The following is a 25,343-nucleotide window of genomic DNA, read 5'->3' as shown; positions in this document are numbered from 1 at the left end:
ATTATGAGCTTTTTTGAAGGTTTGATAGACCAAAGGCTATCAAAATGATTTACTGCATGGATCTAAGTGGCGGAAAACCTTTTCATCAGTGAGCTTTTTGTAATAAAATATTGTAAGAGGTTATTAGTATTACATCAATCAATACTGACTGGAAAATCCAAAGTCCCATTAGATAAAGACATTAAACATGACAATTTTCACTGACATTACAAAGGCAGAACAATGATTTAGTCAGGGTTTAATTTGCTGTACAATGAGCTCATGTTTTGACACTGTTGTTTTATTTGACCACTGAAAGAAACCCTTCAAGAGACATAGTTTATATCCAGGTCACATGTTGAGAGACAGCAGCTCTGATAACTGAATGTGTGTCTCATATCGAAGGCTGCATGGATTTGGATCCAATCTGAAAATAAATCACTTTCCGCACATATTCTCATCTTAAGAATCATAAATCAATGGTAATTATATAAGGAAGTCTGAGTAGGGAACAGCTAGGCTCTGGCTCAGTCACAATTACATTTAATTTTAGTTTAACTAGGTTGGTTAAATCAGATTGAACTGAAGTCCTCAGATTGATGTACCTCAGACACATTAAAAAAGAGTTCTTCACTGCTGGGCAGCGTCATTGTTTATTATCAACCTTAATATGTGACTATTGACTCGGACTAAATCTGTGAATAAACACCATCTGTATTCATTTCCATCTGTATTGCACTTGTCCTGTGAACAATAGCTGAATATTGGCATGTTGGTGTAAGCATGTATAATAGGCTGAATCCGCCCATTTACCTTTATCTCTATGACATGTGATATTATTGCTGAACCTCCATCAGCATCATTGAATAGATAAAGTAATCAGCAGGCCTGTTATCAGGTCACAACAGAGAAATGCCTCCGTTGTAATCAATTTAAACATTTGAGCAGTCCAGCGCTACCAGGATATGATATTTGATGCATTTCTAAGATAAATAACAGAGGGGATGAAAAGTATATAAAGGTTTGATTAGATGGAGAAAGGAACTTGTGGTCAGTGTTCATATTAGGAGATCAATATTTTTAACCTTTAAACGATAACAGTTCATTATATTGAGTCTGATTTTTTTATTTCACCATGTTTCTGAAAAGAAGCACCCGTCTGCTCGTCTTTCTCTTGTGTTCCCTGAGCTTGTGGTGCAAGTCGACCAGCGCAGGCTCCAGCTTCCTCAGCCCTTCACAAAACCCTCAGGTAAGGAGCTCTCTGTCCGACAGCCGTCTGACACTTTTGGATTCATTCTTTATGAAACTCCCAACGAAAACATAAAAACTGAATGTAAACCAAGAAAAGTGAACTGTCACATCATCTAAACGGTGCAGCTGTTTCCTCTACATGTTTAACATGTAATGATTAAACACACTGTGGCCATTTATCTCAGTTTTATCATGTAACAAGCTTATTTCAGCTCCTGTCAACAAAGCAGAACCTTTTATAATTCAATCAGTGATTTAGCTCAACAGATCAAAATGTCATTTTGATTGGTAAAACTGTTTAGTAATTTTTTGACAAATATCCTTTATGGAGAAATTACATTTCAACCAGTCAAAGCCTTACTTTATTTATATATATCAGTAATTCGTTTTTCACTTATATATTATAATGATTACCAATATCTACAGTTGAATTTCCACATGCTGAAAAGGGATCGAGACTAGTGGGAACATAATTCCCTATTTCAGATATCAACAGTTTCATTTCTGATATGTCAACAAACCCTTTTTGATATGTAGCCCAGATCACTATATTCATTCAGAATACGCACGTACATTATTCAAGATATCTACAATGACAATCAGCGTATATTCCCTCTTTGATATCTCAAATTAAATTCAGACTATTTTCTGGTTATATCAGAATCAGAATCAGAATCAGAATTCCTTTAATAATCCCCAGGGGGAAATTGCTTTTTGTTACACACAGCTCCAAAAGAATAAGAATAAACTTCAAACACAAAAGTAAATCAGGTGAGTCCACAGTCCAGGGTCCTCTCCTCTCTGGTGAAACAGTTCCCGTACTGGATGAAGTTGGGCAGTGCCTTTGCCATGGTGACATGGTTGAAGACAGAGATAGCAGTGAGTGCACCCAGGTGTAGAGTCTGTACCCGGGCTATGGCATATATCTTATAAAAGACATTGCAGATATCTCAAATATAATTATCACTAAAACAAAACTAAAACTAGTTGCCACTAGTTGAAGTTGAATTGTTGATATCAATAATTAACATCGTGACTAGGGAGAGTTGAGTTGAAGATATTATTTAAAATTGCAAATAGTCAAAATTAGATTGTAGATATTGTATCTAGTAGAAATTAAAACACGTAGAAATTCAATTAAAGATTTCTGTAACTGAGTTTGAGCAGAAGTCAATGGTAAAAGTTGACTAGTTGAAATTAACTACAATGAGCATTTCAATGAAATTAAAAGTTAATATCAAGAATTAACATTTTGACTGAATTTAATTGCTACTAGACTAAATTTTATTAGTGACATGTTGGCTTGGCATAATAACAGCTGCTATTACTGCTACTGATTAAATGTTAAGAGGTCCTGCAACTGATTCCTATGTTAGTTATGATGAGCTGTGATGACGATGGTCCCACCACTGACACCTCCACTTACATTTCACTCATCTTCTTCTTCTTCATTTTCTGCATAATTATGTGTTAATCATGTGTTTTGTGGCCTCTTCAAGCTTTCTGTCAGTCTGCCGGCACTTTTCCTGCCACGTCACTGAGATTTCTAAATTTGCCAGATGCAGTAAAAAGACAGATAGATGTATTATGGATAGTTTAAAAATAGTTAGAACCTCAAATACATTGTAAACTAAACTTTGAATTTCCTCGACTGCATTTGAGTTTTCATTAATGTTAAGCTGAATTGTTTACAATCATATTTCCCTGTTGTGGGTCGACCGCAGAACAAGGTGAAATCTACCAGAACCGGCCGCCAAGTCGTGGAGGAACCTCGTCAACCCACGGAGGACAACCTCATCACAGTGAGTGTCACATACTGACTGAAGCACTCCTCCCAGAGTCACCACTATAACGTTACCATCTTCCTCTCCTCTGAGCAGATAAGTGCCCCCTTTGAAATTGGCCTCACTCTGACAGAAGAGGACTTTGAGGAGTACGGCGTAGCGCTGCAGGAGATCATTCAGCGTCTGCTGGGAAACGCAGAGGCATCAGGTTTGTCCAATTCCTGTCTTATACATTTAAAAAAAAGTTGTGTTCCCATCAGCCAATATATTGTAAAATAATGAAACTAATTTTAACATCATGTTTCGTCTTGTTTTAGAGAGACCATCACAGGCTTGAAGATCATGGACGAGAATTTCAAATTTGTAGACATGCTGGTCTCATTCTATCAAAGCCTGATCTATCATTACAGTCTATACCACTAAAATCTTGATTACTGATGATTACTTAGAGTCATTACAATCAAAAGCATGGAACTGCTTATCTGGTGAAACAGATAAAATAGACAAAATAATCTTAACTCAAGATCTTGTATGAACTTTCTATCCCAACCCAGAGGTCTTCATCAGTGATGGAGCTGGTTCATTGTGGAGCTTAGCTGGCATATATATGGTTCACAACATGCTTAATACAATGTAGAAGTTCACGTAAGCGTTAGATTTATAAGGAACTTGAGTTAACACGATTTTGTCAAACTTCTGTTCTTACAACAATATAATCAATATTGAATTTCTGCTGTCAAATGTCTAAAATTGTAGGGAAATTAATGTCTCTCATTGACATTCATCAAGCCACACTGTAGTCTGACACCTGTAATGTTTTTATTTTTAAAGGACTTACCTTTTTAGATGTCACTCATATGCTTACATGTGTAATGATCTCAAGTTATTCACCATCAAAAACATCCAATATAGGTGCAGTATGTAGTGTACAGACAGTCATTGTTTTGTCTTCAGCTGTAGCTGTAAAAAATAAAGCATCGACTAAACCTTTTGCGTGTTTGTCTCATCTTTGAACAAAATAAATATCAAGGTCAAGACTTTGGGTGAAATGGAAGAATAGGAGAAGGAGCAGAGATAAGCTTTTGGAGCAAATGTGCATTTATCCTATTTCTTTATCTACATTTCAATGTTAATTTTTTTATTTTACATTATTACTTTATATAATCAATATGGTAAAAGACTGTAACTTTCTCTCTTCTCTGCAAAACTGGAACGTTGCTTGTTCCTCAGAATGACCCGAAATGACTGTGTGAGTTATTTGATGTTGACGCAGTTGTGACCATCAGATTCTACGACACTCTGATATTAATTTGGTCACCACTTGAGAATGGCTCCTCTGCGTTAATGTTGTGATTTACTGCATCTCTATTATACTCGCATTTGAAAAAAAGGAATCATTAGGCACCACTCATTCACTTCTGTGTGAGAGGGGAAGATGGACATGAAAATGAGAGTAACTGTGCAGCTCACTGAGGCTCCACTTTACAATCCCAGGCCTAAATGTTGTTGTTTGATTCAAAGTGCGAACATCACATTACCGACTCACAGGGGAAGCTCGCAACACTTCCTGTTCAAGTCTAAAGAACTGGGTCAAACACAGCAAAGGCCACATGAATCCCTAACCTTCAGAAGAGCACGGATAAACAACCATGAACAGCATGTGCTCTGGCCTATTCTGGAAAGGGTTGAAAACTTGCAGCTTTCATTAAGAACCTGCGAAAGTGGGAGACGTATATATTTTAACGTCACTCTTGTCAAACCTGATATACAGGAGAATCATCTACCATTAATCTTTTCCTCAGATGGAACACTCTAGCCACCAGAAAATGTCAGTAGGCCAGGCTAATCATTCTCAAAATAAAAAGCACTCAAGCCAAATGTGTGCGCCGAACATGGGCATATCAAAGCAAGCTAATGGACTCGTCTCAGAGCCACTTCCTCTCTCCAATAAAGAGTAAGATTTGCTCAAGGCAAACACCAGGCGTGTTTGTGTCGCTGTATTATTGACGAAACTTTACTTTCCTCCATTTATCATTTTCACGTGCTCCTAAATCAGCGCTTTCATGCATTATTGACCAATTCAACAAATCATGCATGCACAGTAAAAAAAAAAGAAGAGGGATTAAAGGCTTTTAATTGTCCACACTGCATCAAACCCAACAAGACTGCACAGCGGCCGGACAACACAAACATCCAGACAAATCAGAACAAGGAAAGGTATCAGATTATGGCAACACAGCAAAAAGCAACACAAACTTCAAACCAAAAACGCTTAGAAATTAATGTCTATGAACAATGACATAAAATATAATCTGATCAACAATAATATACAGTATTTCTATCAGACAAAAGACATTTTCATCTCAATCTTTTTTGTGTCTTTTATTCAGTGCGAGATCAATTTGTGAGTCTTTCAGGTTGTTTAAAATTAAACTGCTCCTCCATGTATCGACATCTCTACATAAAGGATTGATACATCTACAACAAAAAGCCTCATAAAATGTTTGCCTCACAAACGGGCTCCAGAACCGTTGTCTTCTTTCTTTCTTTCTAGTTTTTATCGGTCATCTCTGAGGATCATATGCCGTAGAGTTGAAAGGTGTTGTTTCGGATGGTGGCGAGGACCGTGGCCATGTCCTTACCCTTCAGCTGGCTCAGCTCCTGCAGAGTGTAGATGCCCATTCCAGGATGTGAGAACTGGCAGACGTCTTTCTTCATCTGTTGAGTGAGACACACGTATCATATGTATGCAATCCAAATACACTTGTGTGTTTATTTCAGTGATCCAGCGCTGTCAACAGTACAACACTGGCCTTTTTGTGGCGAATGAAACAAAAAAAGATTCATGCAAAGGTTTGATGAATTTAAACCAGTAGTTTTAGATGAATAGTTTAATCTGACCCTCATCCCTCTACAAATCAAGCTTCAGGGTCACTTCCCTCAAAAACCAGGGTATTTTTTATTTATTTTTATGTATAATGGATGTTTGTTGAACAATCATATAAGTCTCATGTCTTGATTTAATGAAGTGAAAGAGCATAAAAAGGGTAGTAGTGTGGTAAGTGTTCTTATATGAGCTGAGATCAGTGTCGCTTTCAGCTGAACGTGGCACAAAGTCACTGCACCAGCTGTACTTATGATAAACATTTGGTAGCTGAATGTGTAATTTGTCGTTACTATTAACATTAAGAGCTGCCAATCATAAATAGCATCAGAGCAGTGTTTTGGCTCTCCTGATCCTCAGTTTTAACGTACCTGTCTGGGCAGGAAATACGGTGCATCCGTCTCTAACACAATGCGGTTCAGAGGGATCTGGCAGACAGCACCGCGGGCCTTGGTGGCCTTGGAGTAGGTGATCAGGGCCGTGAAGCCCACATACATGTTGGGGAACTCTGCCAGGAAGGGCTCAATCACGCGATAACTGTTCGTGAAACAGTGCCTGGAAACCACAGAGGTAAGAAACAAAATTCACAGCTTAAATGCATAACTTGGAAGGTCCTTGAAGTCATTGTGATGAGTAAAGATTTCAGTTTTAGTTGGTTTGGAGAAAATGTGCAAAAGTTGAAGACACCACTACCCGAGCTGACAAATACGCCGAGTTTCCTTGTGACTGCTTCGCTATGAAATTATTGTGAAGTAAACAGCTACACTAGATTACATGCTCCTCATTTCCTGTCAGTGTATAGTATGCAATTTGAATTTAGCATGAGAATGATACCAACGAAGAAAACTACCACTTGAATGAAAATATATTAAATGCAGAAAAAAGCTAAAAATAAAAAGCACCCCATAAAAAAATAGGGTATTAAGAATATCTTACCGGATATCATTTTAAATAGGTGATGATGTTGACAATAGAAGAAAGAAATGCTACAAAAATGTGGTGTAAAATGAGAATTATTAGTCAGATGATTCACACCTGTGAATTTTGTATTCCCTTGGGACACACTTCCTCATGATTGCCAGCAGGTCATCATCTGCGTCCCTACAGTGGATCACCAGAGGCTTCTGCATGGCCACAGCCAAACGCAGCTGACGCTCAAACACCTTCAAACAGACAAAACGCACCCACAACAAACATTCATTACAATTTTACAAAATTATCATCCCACATGATACATGTCTACATTTATATTTCTTTACAATGATAAAGGTCTGTCTAGTTAAAAACAAACGGCTACTGGACTACAACAGTCTTCAACTCTCACCTCTTTCTGCCTCGGAATCCCAGTGGAGTTTTTGTGAGAGTAGTCCAGGCCGATCTCACCGAATGCCACAGCCTTTGGATGCCGCATGGCCATCAGTATATTGCGTTCATGGACACGTGAGTATTGTTTTGCAAAGTGGGGGTGGCACCCAAATGCTCCCCACACCATGTTTTCAGCCAGCAGACCTTCCCACAGGTTGTCCTTCACCATGATCTTTGGGTTGCAGAAGTTGGCAATGCAGCCTCTGAACTCCGGAGGGAAGCTGCTTTGGTACATCTCCTGAAATCTGCTGAACGTCCCAGAGAAGCCAAGTTTTCCATAAAGCATGTCCAGATGGCAGTGACTGTCTATGAAACCAGTGTGATCATCCAGGTAGGGGTAGCTGCTGGTCCACAAGGGTTCAGCCCCCAAGGATAATCTTCTTCTGGGAGTGTCATGGTAGGGGGAGTAGGGCGGGTAGCGAATGGAAGTGCCAATATCTGACTGCCTACGTGTGGTGGTGGAGTATAAACAAGGGTTCAGTACTCCTCTATTTGACTGTAGTGGCAGAGCAAAGGGATCTGATAAATAGTGCAAAATGTTGGAGGAGCCAAAACTCTCATCTCTGAATGCCTTTGAAGGACACACGTTTGTAGGGTGGGGCTGCTTGAATGAGGAAAAAAATGATCTCTGCGAGAGTGAGAAAGGACTCTCTGTGTCCTCAGCAGCTGTCAGGGGGGCCTCAGTGGCTTCATTCGTGGATAAAAAGGTAAGAGAGGAAGTTGAAGTACCCTGGGGTTTCACTGAGGGGCTCTGCCAAAGTTGGCTGTCAGAGAAGTCACTCTGATGAGTTGTGAAACAAGACAAAGAATTTGGGATATGCTCCAGAGAAGGGAGGGACGAGTCACAGCCCTCAGCTTCTGGTTCATTTTCAGTGGAAAAGAACATGTTTTCAGAGGTCGTCTCTACAAACCTCTTGGGTTCCTCTCCTTGTAGGACTACACTCTGAAAAACAAACAATGAAACAAAAATTATAAAAAGTAATGCCATTTATCAGTGACATCAATTTACTGACTTCTGTACAAATATCATGGTCTCCTGATTAAAAGAAAGAAGCTAAATGAGCGAGGAATCAAACCACAAAATCAATCATGCATATGCAACAACAACATTTCAAATTACTTACTCGTCCGTCTGTTTCTGGCTCTGAGCTGTCGCAATGGGCCACTGTGTCCTGTGACGCCCGAACGGGGGACCACAGATCTTCCTGGACAGCATGGTAGTCGTCAGATTCATTCTCACTTACGACCGTTCTGTCAAGTGACGCTGGGCTGGGCACCTCAGTCGTCACCGGTGTGCATCCAAAGGGCATCGACAGGCTGTCAGTGTCAGTCCCAGGGATATTAGTAGTGCTGCGTTCTGTCTGCTTGCATGTGCCACCAAAGGCGTCAAACAGTGCCCTCCTGTAGATAGCCTTTGATCCCTCTTCGGGTGTCCTCGCTTTCTTTTTCAAGAAAACAGAGTGTGATGGAGGTGGTGATATTTGCTGGCTCTTTGTTGATTCCAGCTGCTTGGATGAGTTGTCCATATGTTTTTCCTGATAGTTACAGTGCAAAAGGACTAATAAATCATAACATCTTAACAGGACCTAAAAATAATGCATGAGATAAGACTCTAGTTTTGATAAAACACATTAGATCTACAATTAAAAGATAGGTAGAGAAAGATTTACAGTAAAAATATACCTTTTTCCTGGAAAGCTTCCTCAGCTTAGCTTTGCCTAAAGAGGGCACCAAGCTTTCACTGAGCACCTCTGCTTTTCTTTTGGGAGTGTCCAGACTCAGTGCTCCAAGGCCATCAGGCCCAGGAGAGTCACTGAGGGGCGAAGTGTATGAATCTTCATCCGGCGACATACTCCAGTGAGAGGGTGTGCCTGAGCAAGTGTCTCCGCCCTGGACATGTGCGGGTGAGGCACCTGCAGTTCGTAGCCACCCAAACGAAAGCTTCTTTCTAGCACTGTCCATGTCTTGAGAGAAAAGGAAAAGAAAAGCAATCAGATCAAGTAGCAAGGTGAAAGCATCAATGTTTAAGATTACTCAAGTTAAAAAAAATAAAATACAGAAGTGTCCTCGTGGAAAAAAAAAAAAAGTCCTTTCAGGTTGGTTCCTAAATCTAGATTTGAATCCAAGGGTGAGAGTCCATTTGCTGTCATGTCACTTAAACAAATTACTGTTCACAATCGTCTCATATTTTGCTTACAAGTTGCATATTCCCAAACAACATTAAATTACTGCACAGCAAACCTGAAGTAGTAAACAAAGTTTTAAAGGGCAGAAAGTAACAGCAAACGAGCTAGTGGTGATCCACATGAAAAGCCATGTTCACAAACAAATAAAATAAGATAAATAAATGCAAAAATTCACATAATTTTCCGCCCTTCAGATCTATCAGACCATAGCTACATAATGTTGTGGTGCTGACTGTGCATCCATAGAACACTTGAAGCGGTCAAACTTATATTTTAAGTTTAAAACGAAATTACATAAAAATATAAACAATATCGTACAACACACCACCAAATGTTGTGCTGGATAACTTAGCTAGCTACTCGTGGAAATGTGTCAATGAATCTTAGGGACTTTGGTAGTAAATGACGCCATTAGCACCTTCACTTGAGTTAGCTAGCCAATTAACGCTAGCTAATGTTAGCTAGCATTACATATTTCAACACGTTAGTTCAAACTGAATCTCAAAAATTAGCTAAACATTCTAGCTGCGAAAAGACAATTAGCATCCAGTTATTTTCATTATGATTTTGAACTTCTGTATCACACATATCGTTAGTTAGCTACGTTGCTGAATGAGCCGCGCTGACTAGCTCGGCTAACTACCGTTGTTGAGTTACCTTCTCAGTGTGGGCAGAAACAGCAGGAGGCCAACAGACAGTGTCACTTTATCAGCCGGCGTCCACTCGCTAGCTCAAACTATCTCTTGCTAACAGCGTGTCTGCACATGAACAAAATATGAAACTGATTTACTGTCATGTTTAATATCTTATTATTTATAACGTTTTTACATTATCCTCTAGATCATATGTGTCAAACTCGCCACGTCATTTTATGTGGCCCGTGAGAGCTTAAAAGGTCTGATTGTCTTAAAATAAAAAAATCAAAAGGATGCATTGACCATAAACTACATTTCCCATAATACATGCCGATTACGTTACCCGCGAAGTGACGGCATCCCGCCACTAGCTTGCAGTGTATTCACATCAATGCGATTGATGTGGAATTTAGAAATACAAACAATGACCCAAAATGTCCAGGAAGAGAAAAATTGATGCAGATGGAAGGCTGTTTCAAGAAAGATGGGAAGGCGAATACATGTTTGTGCTTCAAGGAGAAAAACGGGCATGTCTTTTGTGTTATGAGGCGGTGGCGGAAACACGGAGCTAAGTATGCCAAAGTGTCGATGTTTGATCGTTGATTGATGGAGTAATGTGGGTTTCATAACCTGACAAATTAAAAGGATTTATGTTATAATAACAAACATATTTTTTTTTACATCTATGCAAATATATATGTAATATTTGTAAGTTGAATAAGTAAAAAATTCAGTTATTTTACATTAAGGAGTAGTTGCATTTATTTTACATTACATTTAGTTACATTTATACTGTCTTCCAGTTACATCTGGCCCTTTGAGGGATACCATTATGCTGATGTGGTCCTCGGTGAAAATGAGTTTGACAGCCCTGCTCTAGATGGAGGTACGTTTCTGTTTTTAATGTTTGAATGCAAACAAGCGATCAACTCACGTGTAATCTCGCGAGATTTCGCTAATGAGCCATGTAGAGTGTGGACAGTAGTTATTAAACTAATTTAATGTTCTTTTTTTTAAAAAATATCTATCTCGTTTTTAATTTTCATCTGAAATAAAAATGTTTAGTTTTAGTTTAATCTTTATTAGCTTCAGTATTTGTTTTTTAAATTATAATATGGAGGAATACTTTTCAGGGTAAGATTTAAGGCCTTCAGAATTGGTATTATAATACAAACAGAACACTTTGTGAAAGCAGGTGATGCTCCAGTGCCTCTTCATGCTGTTTGTGTTGTCAAACTTGTGTAAATTGAGACTAAAATTAAATACATGTCCTGTTTATTTTTCCACTATTTTAATTAATCTGGTGAGTACACAATATTGTTTCAGCTTGTATTTTTTCCATAAAATTTTGTTTTTGTTTTTATGCCAATTAAATGTTTTTTTTCACACCTAGTTTTAATTTTTAGTTTAGTTTTAGTTAACTATGATTATCTTGGTGGACAGTGGTCACACAAGGTACATATAAGTACAGCTATGTTATAATTGCTAGGCTAAAGAGCTTCAGTGCTGTAAACAGTGAGCACAAATTCCATTTCAAACTAAGAGGCTCGTTAAGTCTACCATAAAAATGGTTGGTGATCGACTCACTGGAGCAAAGGATGGATGTGCAGGCAGTACCTGCTGCGCTGGGCCATTCATAGATAAGGTACATGATCATTCATTCATAAATGTTCAGTACCCGAAACAACAGGTTTAATTTGGAAGACCAAGGCGAGGAAGGCCGCAGGTCCTGATGGCATCAGCTCCAGACTGTTGAAGGACTGTGCAGACCAGCTCTGTCAGGTGCTCCTGCACATCTTCAACCTGAGCCTAAGTCTGGAGAGGGTCCCAACTCTGTGGAAGACTTCCTGCGTGGTTCCGGTCCCAAAGACAACGCACCCCAGGGAGCCCCACCACTTCAGAGCTGTGGCCCTCACTTCTCACCTGATGAAGACCATGGAGAGGATCATCCTCAAAAACCTCCGCCCCCTGGTGAGCCCACATCTGGATCCACTGCAGTTTGCCTACCAACCAAGCACTGGAGTGGATGATGCAGTCATCTACCTGCTTCACAGATCCCTGACTCACCTGGAGAACACCGACAGCACTGTGAGGATCATGTTCTTTGACTTCTTCAGTGCCTTTAACACCATCCAGCCATCACTGCTCAGGGTGAAGCTGGAAAGAGCGGGATTGAACTGTCACCTGGCTGCATGGACAACGGACTACCTCACCAACAGACCGCAGTACGTGAGGCTCCAGGACTGTGTGGCTGACATGGTGGTCTGCAGCACAGGGGCCGTACAGGGGACAGTACTCTCCCCCTTCCTCTTCACCCTGTACACCTCGGACTTCAGCTACAACTCTGGGAGCTGTCACCTCCAGAAGTTCTCCGATGACACAGCCATCGTAGGGTGTGTGTCAGAGGGGGACGAACAGGAGTACCGGGAGGTCGTCACCGACATCGTTGACTGGTGTGAGCTAAACCATCTTCAGCTCAACACCAGCAAGACAAAGGAGATGGTGATTGACTTCCGCAGGAAGACATCCCAGACTGCACTGGTGAACATCAAGGGACTGGACATTGAGAGGGTGGAGACCCTCAAATACCTGGGTGTTCACCTCAACAACAAACTGGACTGGTCTCATAACACAGACGTCCTGTACAAGAAGGGCCAAAGTCGTCTCTACCTGCTGAGGAGACTGAGGTCCTTTGGAGTGTGCAGGACTCTGCTCAGGACTTTTTATGACTCTGTGGTGGCGTCTGCAGTCCTCTATGCAGTGGTCTGCTGGGGAGGAGGGAGCACAGAGAGGGACAGAAAGAGATTGAACAGACTGGTCAGGAGGGCCGCTGCTGTCCTGGACTGCTCCCTGGACTCCATAGAGGAGGTGTGTGAGAGGAGGACATTAACAAAACTCAAGTCCATCATGGACAACCCCTCTCACCCCCTGCACGGGACTGTGGGGGCCCTCAGCAGCTCCTTCAGCAACAGGCTGAGGCACCCACCCCGCAACCGCAGGTCATTCGTTCCATCAGCCATCAGACTCTTTAACATCAGCATCACTGGCTGATGTTAATACACTGTTTTTCATTCATATCCTTCCATTCCTTTCATATTCCTGTCCATACTTGTACATTTTATGTCCATAGTGTAAATATTTATTTATCATCACAACATATATTTATTTGCTATTGCTTATTCTCTACTGTTGCTTTCTTCACTCTTTCTCTTCTATTGTTGCTGCTGTAACATGTGAATTTCCCCCTATGGGGGATCAATAAAGAAAGTCTAAGTTTATTTATATAGCAAACAAACTTTACATACATTTAAAGCAATTGGAAACAAGCTTTTAAAGAGAAAATAAAGCAAAATGTGTACAAATTTAGAGGCAATCCTGATATAAGGAATGAAAATAAAGACATTAAAAACATGATAAAAGTGATAAACACATCACTCAGAGGACGGCAGAAAATACAGATCTTAGGGCTGCTTTGAAAGGTAGTCACACACACTGCAAGTCTTTAATACTCAACAGTGATTTGCAAAAGAGGCGTAATATGTCAAATTAACAGCATTTTCACTGCAAGGCAACTCACTCCACTGGTAGTGGAGATTTAGTCATGACAGCATTATAGGTTATACCCTCCGAGTGAAATGAAGTAATTTAAACACAATTGCACAGACACATACAGACTTTTTGTTAGACTTTTGGTAATCCCAGACAGGTCTTGTAGGCACCAAAGCTGTATCCTTTACCTGTTAGGAAGGAATATAGATGCATCAGGCTTCTGACCATTGAGCAAACCACACATAATGTAAAGTGGTTTTATTAATCTAAAATACAAGGCACATACAGTAGTCGTCCTTCTTTAGAAAATTGCTTGTGATTGACATGTATTTAGTTTTTTAAAAAACAGAAGATGCTGATTATTTGTTCAGATACACTAAATAAAATACCAACATGAAATGTATATCCCGTGCAGACTAAGAGGTCTGTGGTGGACAAATGATAAAATCCAAAGGTCTGACCTACTGCTCACAACAATGCACCAAAGTCAGTCAGTAGGACAGAGCAGAGAGGGATTTCAGCTTAAAAAAAAAGAAAGTTAAGCAGCAAGATCAGCAATGAAAAAGATTCCCAATATGGATCTCACCCCTTCGAGCCACATGTGCGTGTGAATGTCACATCAGGCTGATACTTACGGTATAGGTGCAGCCAGAGCTCAGATCAGCACTTACACATTGAGGGCTTCTTTTCAACGAGCCAGTAGCAGAAATCCCTCCGGGCACGGTCATTGAACACATTCCTGTACTGTTGCATGTTTTGGGGCGAGGTTTTTGGTGCGTTCTGATGCACACCTAAAGAAAAATATATAATACTGAAATAACAGGGAAGCAAATGATAAAAACAGAGATATTAATGTGTTAATGTGGGACCTACTGTATCCTTGCACCATGGGGAGAACAGCATCATTAACTGCAGTTTCATTGTGAGTCAGAGGAGGTAACAGGCTGCGGGTGGTGGTACAGTTTAATGCATCTTCATGTGATTCAAGCACTGGGGCATGTAAAAAAAAACAAATTAGAGACACATTTTCCTGTGTAATATACTGCATATACAGAACCCTGCTTGTATTGTACAAAATGTTCTCCTGGTCACCTCCCCAGTTTTATATTATCTGTTAAATGGGGTCATTTTCACAAACCTCTGTCCTTCAGCAAGGCAGCTGGAACTGATGCAAGATAAATTGGAACCTAGGTGGGAACAACCGGGTATAGCGTCACGAGAATACAGAGCCGTATTGTTGTTAATCACTCAGGAGTGTCAGAGGAGGGTTTTTGTTTGAATTCATCATACCTTTGTTTTCATTTTGCTCCAGTGGTCTGTCTGGAAGTGTGGAAACGTGACTGGGTGCCTCTTTGGCCAAAATGTCATGCTGGTGAAGAAAATCGAAGGATTGTGAATATCAAGTCCCCATCTATTTCTTCTGTCCAACAAAGCCTCATCATTCACAGCACCATAATACTGTACATGAGTGTGGGACACGGAGAAAGCTCTCAGTGATGAAGTACTTACTACTCTCGCCTGAAACGACTCGAGTCCCATGTCTTTTGATTTTCCCCCATGTTCCAGATATAGCTGCACGGAGCTCACCTCGACTCACACACACATACAAAGATGGGTTGTGTTACTTTGTCGCTTAGCAACGTGTCTGGCAACATTACCCTTGCTGTGGTGAACTGGAGCAGGTCATAATTTCAGATTTTGACACTTGGAAAGGACATCCTCGTGTTTGTCTGCAAGTTTATACAGTTAAGCTTGTCCAACTGTAAATAATGTTAAGTAGTTCAGTTTGTGCCAAGATTGATATATTGATGATAGATCTTTTGTCCCATTTCGCATAATTATAGGTGATATTGTTATAAAATCTTAAAATGCTGCTTCGTTACATGTCATCAAAACTAAAGAAGTTTCTTAATTTCAGACATTTTTGTCCATATGACAAAGATAAATTACTAAAATGAAGGTTAAAGAAGATACTACGATTCTCTAAAAGAATTATACGTCTGAATTTTGTATATAACAATAAATAACAATAATCATTGTGCCTTTAAACCAGTAAGAAATATATTGTTACATTATTTATTATACAAATATACAATAAAAGTCTTTGTGATAAGGAGGCAGAGTATGATCTTAAAACAGACAAAAGACAGAAGAACAAAAGAGAAAAAGAATTACAAAATAAAAATAAAAGCTCCTCGGTCAGTGTTTCACAGTCTAATCTTAAAAACTGTACAGCCAAGCTTAATTATTTAGTTTCCCTATAGGAAATCACCTGCAAGATTACATTTACCAGAGCAGGCTAAATTAGAACATGCAGCCATAATAACTTTTCGATATCTTTTTCCAGATTTAAAGTGAAAAGCAAAGGGGAGGGGTGCAGTAAACTGGATTTCTCAGGCACTCCCAATAAGAATATTAACATCTGGAAGTCCTATTGAATGTGACTTCACACTTTGTATTCAGTGTCCTTTGTAAATTACAATATTTAGGACAGAAGATCAGTTGTTACATTGCATCCATGACGAAAACTTTCTTGGAAGTCATTTGCAAATGATCAAAGAGGATTTTTTGAGGAAGTTTACTTACGACAAAACATTGCTTTATGGCATAATAAAGAAGAGAGTAACACAATCAGGTTGGCATCAAAGGCTAAAATTTCACCATTTCTCTGGTGCCCTTTTAAGAATAAACTTTATAATCTTTAGAAGATGCTGCCATCACATTGTATAAAAACTCCTCTTACCAAAAGATTAAAGCTATATGTACAGTCTATTTCTGCTGAGGAAGACATTTGCCAAAGACAGCGAGTGAATATAACAAGCAGTAAAACAAACGGAGTCTCCTTAGCAGGAGACAAAAGATCTCTGGTGAAGTGTTTGCAACATCTGACATTTTATCTTACATTTTGTAAATTCTGTGTGGTATAAACTATTGTTGTCCATGGGTGATCTTTATCCATCCAGCGCCGTGCCTCATTCCTCCTGGCCTTGGATCGTCTCCAGCAGATGCTGCTCTACTCGCTGGTTCATGCGGTGAAGATCTTTCAGCACACTGGGCCGATCTTCCAGCTCCTCGTGGAGACACCGTGCGATCTCCAACCTCCTGTAGTCTTCTGGTCGCACCAGGAGCCGAATTACCTGAAGAGCTCGATCCTTGAGGCTGTAAACTATATGAACCAAACAAGTCTTTGTCAAATGTTGATTTTTAAAATTTCTGATCTGTACTTAAAGGCCTAAAGAGAATTAAGAAATATAGTACTGTAGGAGAACTTACTATTTATATGAAACAAATGCTGAATTAAAATGATCAATAATGTAATTCCTGAATCAAAACACCTGTCAATCTATTTTATGGCTTGAGGCATTGAAAGCTTTATGAAATGATAAAATCACAGCAAGATCTGTGGATTATCCTGCGTACCCCCTGTGTGATTCTGTAAAAGATATCTGGACTTTTTTCAATGCAATTTTGTGATTGCTTTGTGCACCACAAGCCAAATGCCATTCTTTTTTTTTTTGCAATAGAAGTCTCAGTAAGAGATTTTGAAACCTGGCCAAATAAAGACAAAACAACCTGTATGACTAGATAACACTGGAGACGAGTGGGAAGTTACTAGTAGTATTTACCCTGTTAAACCATCATTAATAGACAGTACATTCTACAGCAGTTCATCAGTCTTTCAAAATGCACAAATATGATTTATAGTGGAATTTACTACCAGCTAAATGTGCTGTAGATAGTGTCTACAGTGAAATGGGCTTATTACACAATGCATCAAAATGTACTCTTGATTGTAGGCAGTGAGTAGTAATGAATTACATATGATGATGGCTACTGAGTGATTTGGCTAATGTTACCTGGTAAAGTGATATCAGCAATTATAGCATTTCCATCTTCTGTTGGTTTAGGAAGAAAAAGTTCTTTGCTGTTCACCCTCAATGGCTCGTCAGTCTCTGCATCTCTGAACATCCATGGGTGTCCTGGGAAAACCACCCATAAAAACATTATTTAGAAACAGTGTGTATTATTACTGTTAACTTAGAGTCATTCCAATATGGCGACACACATGCAAATACATACACCAGATAGACTCACCAGTGATAGATTCACTGTACGAAAAACCAAAACAACCAAACACAAGAACAGCTTCTACCCACAGGCCATCGCACTGTTAAACACTTCAATTTTACAGTGTCATAAAGAGTCCCTGTGCATCAACCCTGTTCCACTGTACCTACTTAACATAAAGTTTGCAAGCTCAGTTTTTAACATACTGTTACACATTGTACATGGAGATTAAATGTTTACTCTTAAGTTAAATGTATGTTCACTTTGTTCAGCTCTGTTGTTCTCACTTCCCTGTTTGTCTATTTATGTGTAGGTACATGACGGCAGTGGAAAAACTGAACTCATATTCCTTAATACAGCTGACTGATATATTGCATATATAACTAATACATTTCAATGTTAATGTTTCGTTCTTGATCTTGTGTTACTACTAATACTAATATCTCTGGTGTTTTGGTAACATTGTTTCTGAACCTTTCTTGCCAATAAAGCCCCTTTGGATTGAATTGAACTAAGCTCAATTGAAGCCACAAGTTATTTCACTGCACTAGAAACAACAACTGCACATTAAAGCATCAGGACATGAGCTACGTGTCACCAGGTCACCCTATTTAGTGGTTAGTCCTCTGACACTAATAGGGGACCATCTTTGTGCCTCATCATGCTTTTGTCTGGGATGTTACATTCAAATGTATGTTATTTGATTGCCAGGTGTCTGACGTCTTCATGGATCTGTAAAATCCCAGCGAGGCATCTGTAAAAATCGGGGCTGTCTTTTTTGGAAACACCAACAGGATGTTGTCCCTTAATGACTTTTGGCCCTCTTTCTGAGAAAAGTGGCTCAAATCTAAGACAAAGTAGCAACATTTGTTCGTTATTTGTAGTTTGTAATGTTTGAAAAAAGTTGTCTTACCGACGAAGGTGTTCGTTTTTCGTCCCGTCCCCGGCTGTATGACACCGTACATCTGAGGCTCCCCGCGGTAATTTATCCATAGCTGTGTGACGACTCGGGGACTGCGGTTACAAAACACCACATTAATGGGTATACGACTGTTCAGCGAGCGAACCAGGGGGAGAGACTGCTCTCCCTCTTGAGGCATTGCTACTGATTGCTAATTAACGCTAAATTGTTCGCGCAAAGAGACTAGCCGCTTAGCTAACGCTAGCTAACAGCTAGCTGGCAACACACCCATGTATGTTGACTGTCGTCGAATCAATAAGTTTATCACTTAGTCTGTCCAATTAGGTCACATCATTTACACACATAAAAATGAGTAACCGCAGCTATTACATCGAGAGAACAGTCTGTTGTCACTTCTTCTCAGTCTCAACTGTATTTACTTACTCTCTTCCGGTTACAGTCCTGACGTCAATCTATTCTGCTCTGTGATTGGTCGAGAGGCACGTGGTGCAGAAACAAGAAAATACATTTTAGCTGCGTCTAAAATGAATAAATACAGGAGCCCTTGTGTGTTAACTAAGTGTTAACTAACACTGTGTGTTCTCAGTCAAACACAGAGCAGTTCCTCTATAACAATGGATTCAATATCACAGGCTGGATGGCAGCAATTTATAGTTAATATATAGTTAATTTATAGTTAGTCAGCAATTTATTATAATTTATAGGTAGATTACATTTATCTAAATAGGCTACTGAGTAATTTCAAGGTAGTTGTCCTATTATATCCATTTTATACTTCTAGTATCTCTGTGTTTCAACTAGGCCACACTTCGTAGGCATACACTGCACTTTGCAGGCTGAGATTCTACATATAAAAGTTATGATCGGCTCATAAAATGATGATAAAATGTTAAGATTGAACAACAATATGCATAGTGATCCAAATGATCTCCATCTGGACCAGCTTCGATATAATGTTTATGCACCAATGATATTAATGCAATACGTTAATAAACTAAAGTACAATACAATAATTTAATAGAATCCTGTTGTCAGAGGGCTTCTATTGCATAATGAGTACTTTTTATTATTTTGCTGATTGTGTCTCTGTATCTGTTTTTTTAATTGAACAATTGAATACAGTGGGTGTAATTAAGTATTTTTACATTGTGGTATGTTTTCTTACTTTTACTTGTAGGGAAGATCTGAATACTTTTTCATCACAGCAAATCAACTTCAAATTAAAAGCAATAAAGGACAAAATATTCATATCACAGTCCAATTATGGGTTTTTATCATGGGCCTAACTAAATCTAATCTAATCACCACTACATGTATCTAGGCTATTAGCTCTCCTGGAGCTTTCCTGTGTGCACAAATATACCGAGCACAGGCTTTCACAGGGTTCATGTTTATCCACCTGTAGAGAATAAAATGGTTTATTTGCCTGGTAATCACAGTTCTGAATGAATCTAAGCTCCACCCAGTTTCATCCTCATATAAAGCGCAGGGGCACAGCTGTAGAGACCTTCTCTGGTTAAAACCAGCCTCGTCTCTGGAGATTATTCTCAACCTGAACTTCACCACAACAGCAGAGCTTCAAATCACATCAAGGTACGTAGGAATATTTCCTCACTGACATAAAAAGTGTTAAAATCATCCAGACTCTTGTATAGTACAAGAATAAAAGAATCAATCAACTATCTGCTCTTTTACTCCCCAGCTGCCTGTTTTTTTTTTTTTGGACAGTCTGACTTCTTTCACGGTCCAAACACGATGCGTCTTCTGAATGACAGTGGCTTTGTGGATGCGGAGGACGTGGCGAGAGATGAGCTCCTGGCCAAGGTGGAGATCGTCCTGCTCAGCGTCATCTTCGTCAGCGCCGCCATCCTCAACATCGTCCTGCTGCTGATCCTCTGGAGACAACGCAAACAGATGACCAGGATGCGCGTCTTCGTCTTCCACCTGTGCCTGGCTGATCTGGTGGTCGCTTTCTTCCAGGTGTGCCCGCAGCTCATGTGGGACATCACGGACAGATTCGTCGGACCAGACCTGGTGTGCCGCCTGGTGAAGTACCTGCAAGTTCTCGGCATGTTTTTATCGACTTACATGATCGTGGTGATGACAGTTGACCGGTACCAGGCTGTCTGTCACCCGATGGTGAAGTTCCAGCGGACGCGCACCAGACTGAACATCCCCGTGTGCGTCGCGTGGGGGGTTTCTCTGCTGGGCAGCTTGCCGCAGGTTTTTATTTTCTCACAGGTCGAGGTGGCTCCCGGTGTGTTTGACTGCTGGGCGAAATTTATCCAGCCATGGGGTCTGCAGACTTACATCACCTGGACCACGCTGGTCATTTTTATTTTACCTGTCATCACAGTTGTCGTTTGTCAAGTGCGCATCTGCCGAGCCATCCAGATCAACCTGTCCCACAACATCCAACAGCAGGGCAGCGTGGGTCTCTCACTGCCGGCCAGAGCCAGCGGTGTGGCCGGCATGTCCAAGGCCAGGGTGAAAACGCTGAAGATGACCGTGGTTATCGTGCTGGCTTACATTGTCTGCTGGGCTCCCTTCTTCACTGTCCAGCTTTGGTCCGCCTGGGACACACATGCGCCAAAAGAAAGTAAGTCTTAAAGTGTTTCTGGCTGATGCTCATTTTAATGAGGCTTGTTATTTGTATTTTAATGTGTATTTCGTGCCGGATTTCTCTCTTAATACGTGATCAGATGTATTTAGAAAGAGTCTGGACGCGCTATCCTAGAAGTGCGTATTTACGCACAGAGACCATAAGACATTACTAGTCTGCAAAGGGCACTTCTCTGCACACACGTGACGCTTTGCACTTCTCCTCTCATTCCAGCTGCGACTTTCACCATCCTGATGTTGTTGGCCAGTCTGAACAGCTGCGCGAATCCCTGCATTTACCTTCTGTTCAGTGGCCACATTCCCAGGATGCTGGTGACTCTCCTGTGCCAGCGGCAGTCCGACGGTAAGGATTCAATGCACGAAGAGGCGACGCTGGTCAGCACGCTGTACATCAGCTTCAAAAACGTGTCTGAGCCCAAATGAGGGCAACGTGTTATAATCTGGAGATGGAAAAAAAAAAACCCTGCAGGGTGCGCGTGGCGAAGCTGCCTCTGAGCTCTCTCTGCATATGAACTGTTTTCTCTGAACAGGAGATGTGGAGATAATTCATACTGTATCTATCTGGGTCCCTGACACTGGAAATATGTCACAGAAGCAGTCACCAAAAGCAAACCTGAAGTGTGTGGCCATGAGTGAGAACTCCAGAGCTCCAGATGTTTTGTCGGACTGTAGGGCAGGGTTCTCTGGGAGGGCAGGGAAGTATCAGTGTAGACTCTGTAAACAGCTGGTGTGGATCCTGTTATCACATTGTTATGACTGTGACAGTTTGGATGTGATATAAAATCTTAATTCTCATGTTTAATAGAAGCTGGATTTGGATTCCTGGAACACTTTTGCCATTTTAGACAGATTCAATTATTGGCTTTCAGATAACACTGTTAAGATTAAAGGGAAATGTTGCTGCTTTTTCGGTAAATGTTCAATCAGTGTTGCTGGTAAATGTAGTCCATTGAAGGTGCAGGTGCAATATTGACCAAGAAACCTGCGTTATCCTGCTCTTGAAGCATTTACCATGATGTATTGCTAGGGAGCTTCTGACTCCCAACCCCCAAATCCTCTCCATTACACTTACTCTGTGTTACTCTTGACCAACCACAGCTCAAAAACGACTAAAACAAAACTCAAGAAAAACTGCCCACTCTGAAACTGATTGCAGCAGACTAGACTGATCAGCTCAGCTGATGGAGCCTGTAGTTCTTCTTGTACAGCAGATGTTTGCAGCAGGAGACTCAGTTTTCTCTGTCTATATGGTAAAGAATTTAGTATTTATTCCTTCAATTGATGCCATTTACCAACAACACTGACTGGACATTCACATAAAATGTGGCAAAGTTTCTCTTTAAAGAAGAACCTAAGAATTCAATTGCATTAATATTTTCTATAGTCCTAAACACTTACATGCCAGTAACCATACTACACTACTGTATATTCAATGACACCTTATCATCTTTGAGTTGAGCTCAGAGACATTAAGAGGTACTGTATATATAGCTTTATCTAAGAAAAGAAAGAACAACTGTGTTTTAAAGAATATAACAGAGAAGAAATATAAACATATTGTTTAAATTGCAAAATGCTTTATGTGCCTGCCTCCACAAAAGCTGTTGTTACGTTACTGTATGTTAAGATCGTGAAATACATTTGTCACATCTATAAATGGTCTCTGTAGTGAATAACAGTTTTAAAATCACACACTGACTAACTAGAGGAAGCAAGTGTGGAATGAAGTCATATTCTGCTTTGTCTTTTTACTTGTGTATAAGTACATAAATTATACACATGGTGCATTTTCGAAAATCCACCAATGACTAAATAAGAACATAATTATGATCAAAATCAAAGACTTTTTTAAAACTTTAGTAAAAAGGTAGTTTGAGGTTAGTTTGTTGGACCCAGTTAGATTAATTCTCACTTAAAAAGACAACACTGTCTACGGTGTAAATGCAGTTTTTCATGCATATTACAGTTGACAGAATGTAATGAAAAGATAATAGCCAGATTTGACCTGGTGTATGTCATTTGTGGTATGTGCATGATCTGCTGGTCAGGATGACGGATTTTCACACTGACTGAGCAGCAGACCAAAGGCTTACACAGCCTGACAAATACTACACATGCTCACAGTGCACATACAGGGAATGTGACACATTTATTTTCAACTACACCACGGTGAGTACAAGGCAAAGTTAAAGTGCTTTTATCCAGGAAACGGTCACGATGTTAGGTCAAACCTGGAAATTACTCATTGGCCATTATCGTGTTAGACTTTTTTTTGGACAATTAGAAAACAAATCGTTGGACCAGACTGGTGGCAGGTCATTAGTGGCTGTTTCCTGTTTGATACTGAGAATATGTGCAACAAAGGAAGCCAACAAAGCCGTTGCTCTCGAGCCTTTGGAAAGGTTTTTTGTCAGTGTCACAATGGCAGCTACAACAGTCTCAGTATCAGTGGAGTTAATTTAGCTCAGTACTTTGACCTTCATGACAATACTTGAAATTTGTTAACTGCTTTGACTGCATAGAACCCAACAGTTATGTAATCTTATTGTGTTTGGTTGTATTTTCATTTTAACATTGTTGTTGCTACGTCTCACTTGTTGTAGGTGCTACTTAGGATTTGACTCCTTAGAGAGCTTTGAAACATCTTTATGATTATTATTCACCAAATGCCCAAATAATAACATATTTTACTGATGTGGTTGAGGTTTTCTTGTGACAGTCACTGGGAGTTTTTGTACCTTCCTCTTGGTGAGGAATCCTTGTGGTTCTCTCTCTGCAGGTGAGTCAGAGCTCTTGGTTGCTTTTAGCCCTGGACAGGAACAACTGCTTTACCTACTCAAGGACACATCAGCAGGACAGATGTTTGCCAGCACGAGAGCTTGAAGCAACATCCTGCTGTTGGAGAGCAGTCTGCCAGTAAACTATATTACCTTACATTTTGTTTCTGTGCCAGCTTGATTGTTAGTCTATTTCCTGTTGCAGTAACGTTGCTCAGTAGAGGTACTGTGGTCCTCTTGTAAATAAAATGATGTATTTCAGTGTCCCAGTCTACTGAATATTTTATATCGATTGAGAGCTCCTTCAATTCTGACTGTTTAGTCTTGTCTTGATCAAACAGAGAGGGAGACACTGGCCATGAACACAGCCAGTGCTCCTCTCACGCTGTGTCCTCATCAGACCCACACGGTTGTATCACCTCTAAGTCTTTCCAGTGTTCTTGGATGCACTAATGGACAGAATTATAGTTAAAACAAGCAGACACTACTGCAAAACATGACTCAATACGCATTTTGGCTTAAACACGTTCCAATTTTTCCTTAATCAATCTAAGTGGACAAACAGACACTTAATTTGTAAATGTAGTGCTGTGGTCAATAAAGCACAATTTTAACAAAGCCGGTGACACAAACAAAAGCAAAACACATTACAAAACAGATTCATGAAGCCAGAAACTTTACTAGAGAGAAGCAGATTCACAACGACTGCTAAAGCCACAAAATGAGTCAGGAGTATTTAAGATATCAAGCTCAAGTGGTGTGATATGAGAAGTCATGTGTTGCATGTCCCAAAGCCTGTCAGCATCATTATTGTAAATACTCTTCTCTGAGGGACCCGCACGTGGTCGATATGGCTCCTCTCCCATTGACAGAGACTCATTAGACTCCCACTGTGCGAGCATACAAATGATCCTCTGTCCACATGAATCTGCACAAAAGATTAGCAGGTCGCAAACTCAGTGAATGCAGACACATGAAAGCACACAAACACAATGAAGGCACGTGTTGATCTGTCAGTAGATGTGACAATTTACATATTCTGGGAAGGCATCACACAACCTGCTTGTTAAAATTCCGTCCATCACCTCAACAGTCTCTCTCACACACACACACACACACACACACGTAAACCTTTATCTTTGTGAGGACCCTCTTTGACATAAAGCATTGTCCTGCCCCTTACCAAACCTTAACCATCACAACTAAATGCCTTACCCCAACTCTTACCCTAATCTAAACCTATACCCAAGCCTAACTCTAACCTTAAAACCAAGTCTTAACTTTCAAACAGCCCGTGTTGTTGGGAGGACCAGCCAACATG

The 25,343-nt window shown here is 40.2% G+C and overlaps 4 protein-coding genes across 5 annotated transcripts; 2 read left to right on the top strand and 2 right to left on the bottom strand.

The window, feature by feature from the left end:
- The first annotated feature begins 1,105 nt into the window (after window positions 1-1,105).
- Window positions 1,106-3,448, top strand: ghrl (ghrelin/obestatin prepropeptide). Its single transcript, XM_070847919.1, has 4 exons — window positions 1,106-1,228; window positions 2,955-3,032; window positions 3,111-3,222; window positions 3,332-3,448. Exons 1-4 carry the CDS (start codon window positions 1,115-1,117, stop codon window positions 3,349-3,351), a joined length of 324 nt encoding a protein of 107 aa, XP_070704020.1. The 5' UTR covers window positions 1,106-1,114; the 3' UTR covers window positions 3,352-3,448.
- A 74-nt stretch (window positions 3,449-3,522) lies between these two features.
- On the bottom strand, window positions 3,523-19,026 carry vhl (von Hippel-Lindau tumor suppressor). Of its 2 annotated transcripts, XR_011585302.1 has the most exons (4): window positions 18,615-19,026; window positions 17,491-17,613; window positions 15,775-16,799; window positions 3,523-3,532 (listed from the first exon to the last, which is right to left on the bottom strand). XR_011585302.1 is itself a non-coding variant. In XM_070842697.1 (3 exons), exons 1-3 carry the CDS (start codon window positions 18,799-18,801, stop codon window positions 16,606-16,608), a joined length of 504 nt encoding a protein of 167 aa, XP_070698798.1. In that variant the 5' UTR covers window positions 18,802-19,026; the 3' UTR covers window positions 15,742-16,605. The 2 variants fall into 2 exon arrangements, 1 of the variants encoding a protein (XP_070698798.1); XM_070842697.1 differs by lacking the exon at window positions 3,523-3,532 and having other exon boundaries at window positions 15,742-16,799.
- On the bottom strand, window positions 5,592-9,114 carry tatdn2 (TatD DNase domain containing 2). The gene is made up of 7 exons (XM_070836881.1): window positions 8,947-9,114; window positions 8,388-8,798; window positions 8,175-8,206; window positions 7,223-7,709; window positions 6,934-7,061; window positions 6,270-6,453; window positions 5,592-5,732 (listed from the first exon to the last, which is right to left on the bottom strand). The coding sequence occupies exons 1-7, from the start codon at window positions 9,112-9,114 to the stop codon at window positions 5,592-5,594; spliced, it is 1,551 nt and encodes a 516-aa protein (XP_070692982.1).
- Window positions 19,027-20,329: 1,303 nt separating the features above from the next.
- On the top strand, window positions 20,330-24,255 carry LOC139212198 (vasopressin V2 receptor-like). The gene is made up of 3 exons (XM_070842686.1): window positions 20,330-21,222; window positions 21,460-21,588; window positions 24,025-24,255. The coding sequence occupies exons 1-3, from the start codon at window positions 20,379-20,381 to the stop codon at window positions 24,126-24,128; spliced, it is 1,077 nt and encodes a 358-aa protein (XP_070698787.1). The 5' UTR covers window positions 20,330-20,378; the 3' UTR covers window positions 24,129-24,255.
- The last annotated feature ends 1,088 nt before the right edge of the window (window positions 24,256-25,343 follow it).

The sequence above is a fragment of the Pempheris klunzingeri genome, chromosome 2 (genome assembly GCF_042242105.1).
Source record: "Pempheris klunzingeri isolate RE-2024b chromosome 2, fPemKlu1.hap1, whole genome shotgun sequence".
In the NCBI taxonomy this organism is placed as follows: Eukaryota; Metazoa; Chordata; class Actinopteri; order Acropomatiformes; family Pempheridae; genus Pempheris; species Pempheris klunzingeri.
This window is presented reverse-complemented; position numbering and strand designations above follow the sequence as displayed.

Excerpts from the sequence above, each read along its gene's own strand:
- ghrl (XM_070847919.1), top strand. The coding sequence starts at position 1,115 with ATGTTTCTGAAAAGAAGCACCCGTCTGCTCGTCTTTCTCTTGTGTTCC. Across the intron at positions 3,033-3,110 it reads CGGAGGACAACCTCATCACA|ATAAGTGCCCCCTTTGAAAT; the intron begins GTGAGTGTCACA and ends TCCTCTGAGCAG. Across the intron at positions 3,223-3,331 it reads GGGAAACGCAGAGGCATCAG|AGAGACCATCACAGGCTTGA; the intron begins GTTTGTCCAATT and ends GTCTTGTTTTAG.
- tatdn2 (XM_070836881.1), bottom strand. The coding sequence starts at position 9,114 with ATGTCGCCGGATGAAGATTCATACACTTCGCCCCTCAGTGACTCTCCT. Across the intron at positions 7,710-8,174 it reads CAAGGAGAGGAACCCAAGAG|GCAGTCAGATATTGGCACTT; the intron begins GTTTGTAGAGAC and ends CACCACACGTAG. Across the intron at positions 6,454-6,933 it reads AGGGAATACAAAATTCACAG|GCACTGTTTCACGAACAGTT; the intron begins GTGTGAATCATC and ends TGTGGTTTCCAG.
- vhl (XM_070842697.1), bottom strand. The coding sequence starts at position 18,801 with ATGCCTCAAGAGGGAGAGCAGTCTCTCCCCCTGGTTCGCTCGCTGAAC. Across the intron at positions 17,614-18,614 it reads AAAAACGAACACCTTCGTCG|GACACCCATGGATGTTCAGA; the intron begins GTAAGACAACTT and ends TGGTTTTCCCAG. Across the intron at positions 16,800-17,490 it reads TGCTGATATCACTTTACCAG|TTTACAGCCTCAAGGATCGA; the intron begins GTAACATTAGCC and ends TGGTTCATATAG.
- LOC139212198 (XM_070842686.1), top strand. The coding sequence starts at position 20,379 with ATGCGTCTTCTGAATGACAGTGGCTTTGTGGATGCGGAGGACGTGGCG. Across the intron at positions 21,223-21,459 it reads CACACATGCGCCAAAAGAAA|CTGCGACTTTCACCATCCTG; the intron begins GTAAGTCTTAAA and ends CTCTCATTCCAG. Across the intron at positions 21,589-24,024 it reads GTGCCAGCGGCAGTCCGACG|GTGAGTCAGAGCTCTTGGTT; the intron begins GTAAGGATTCAA and ends CTCTCTCTGCAG.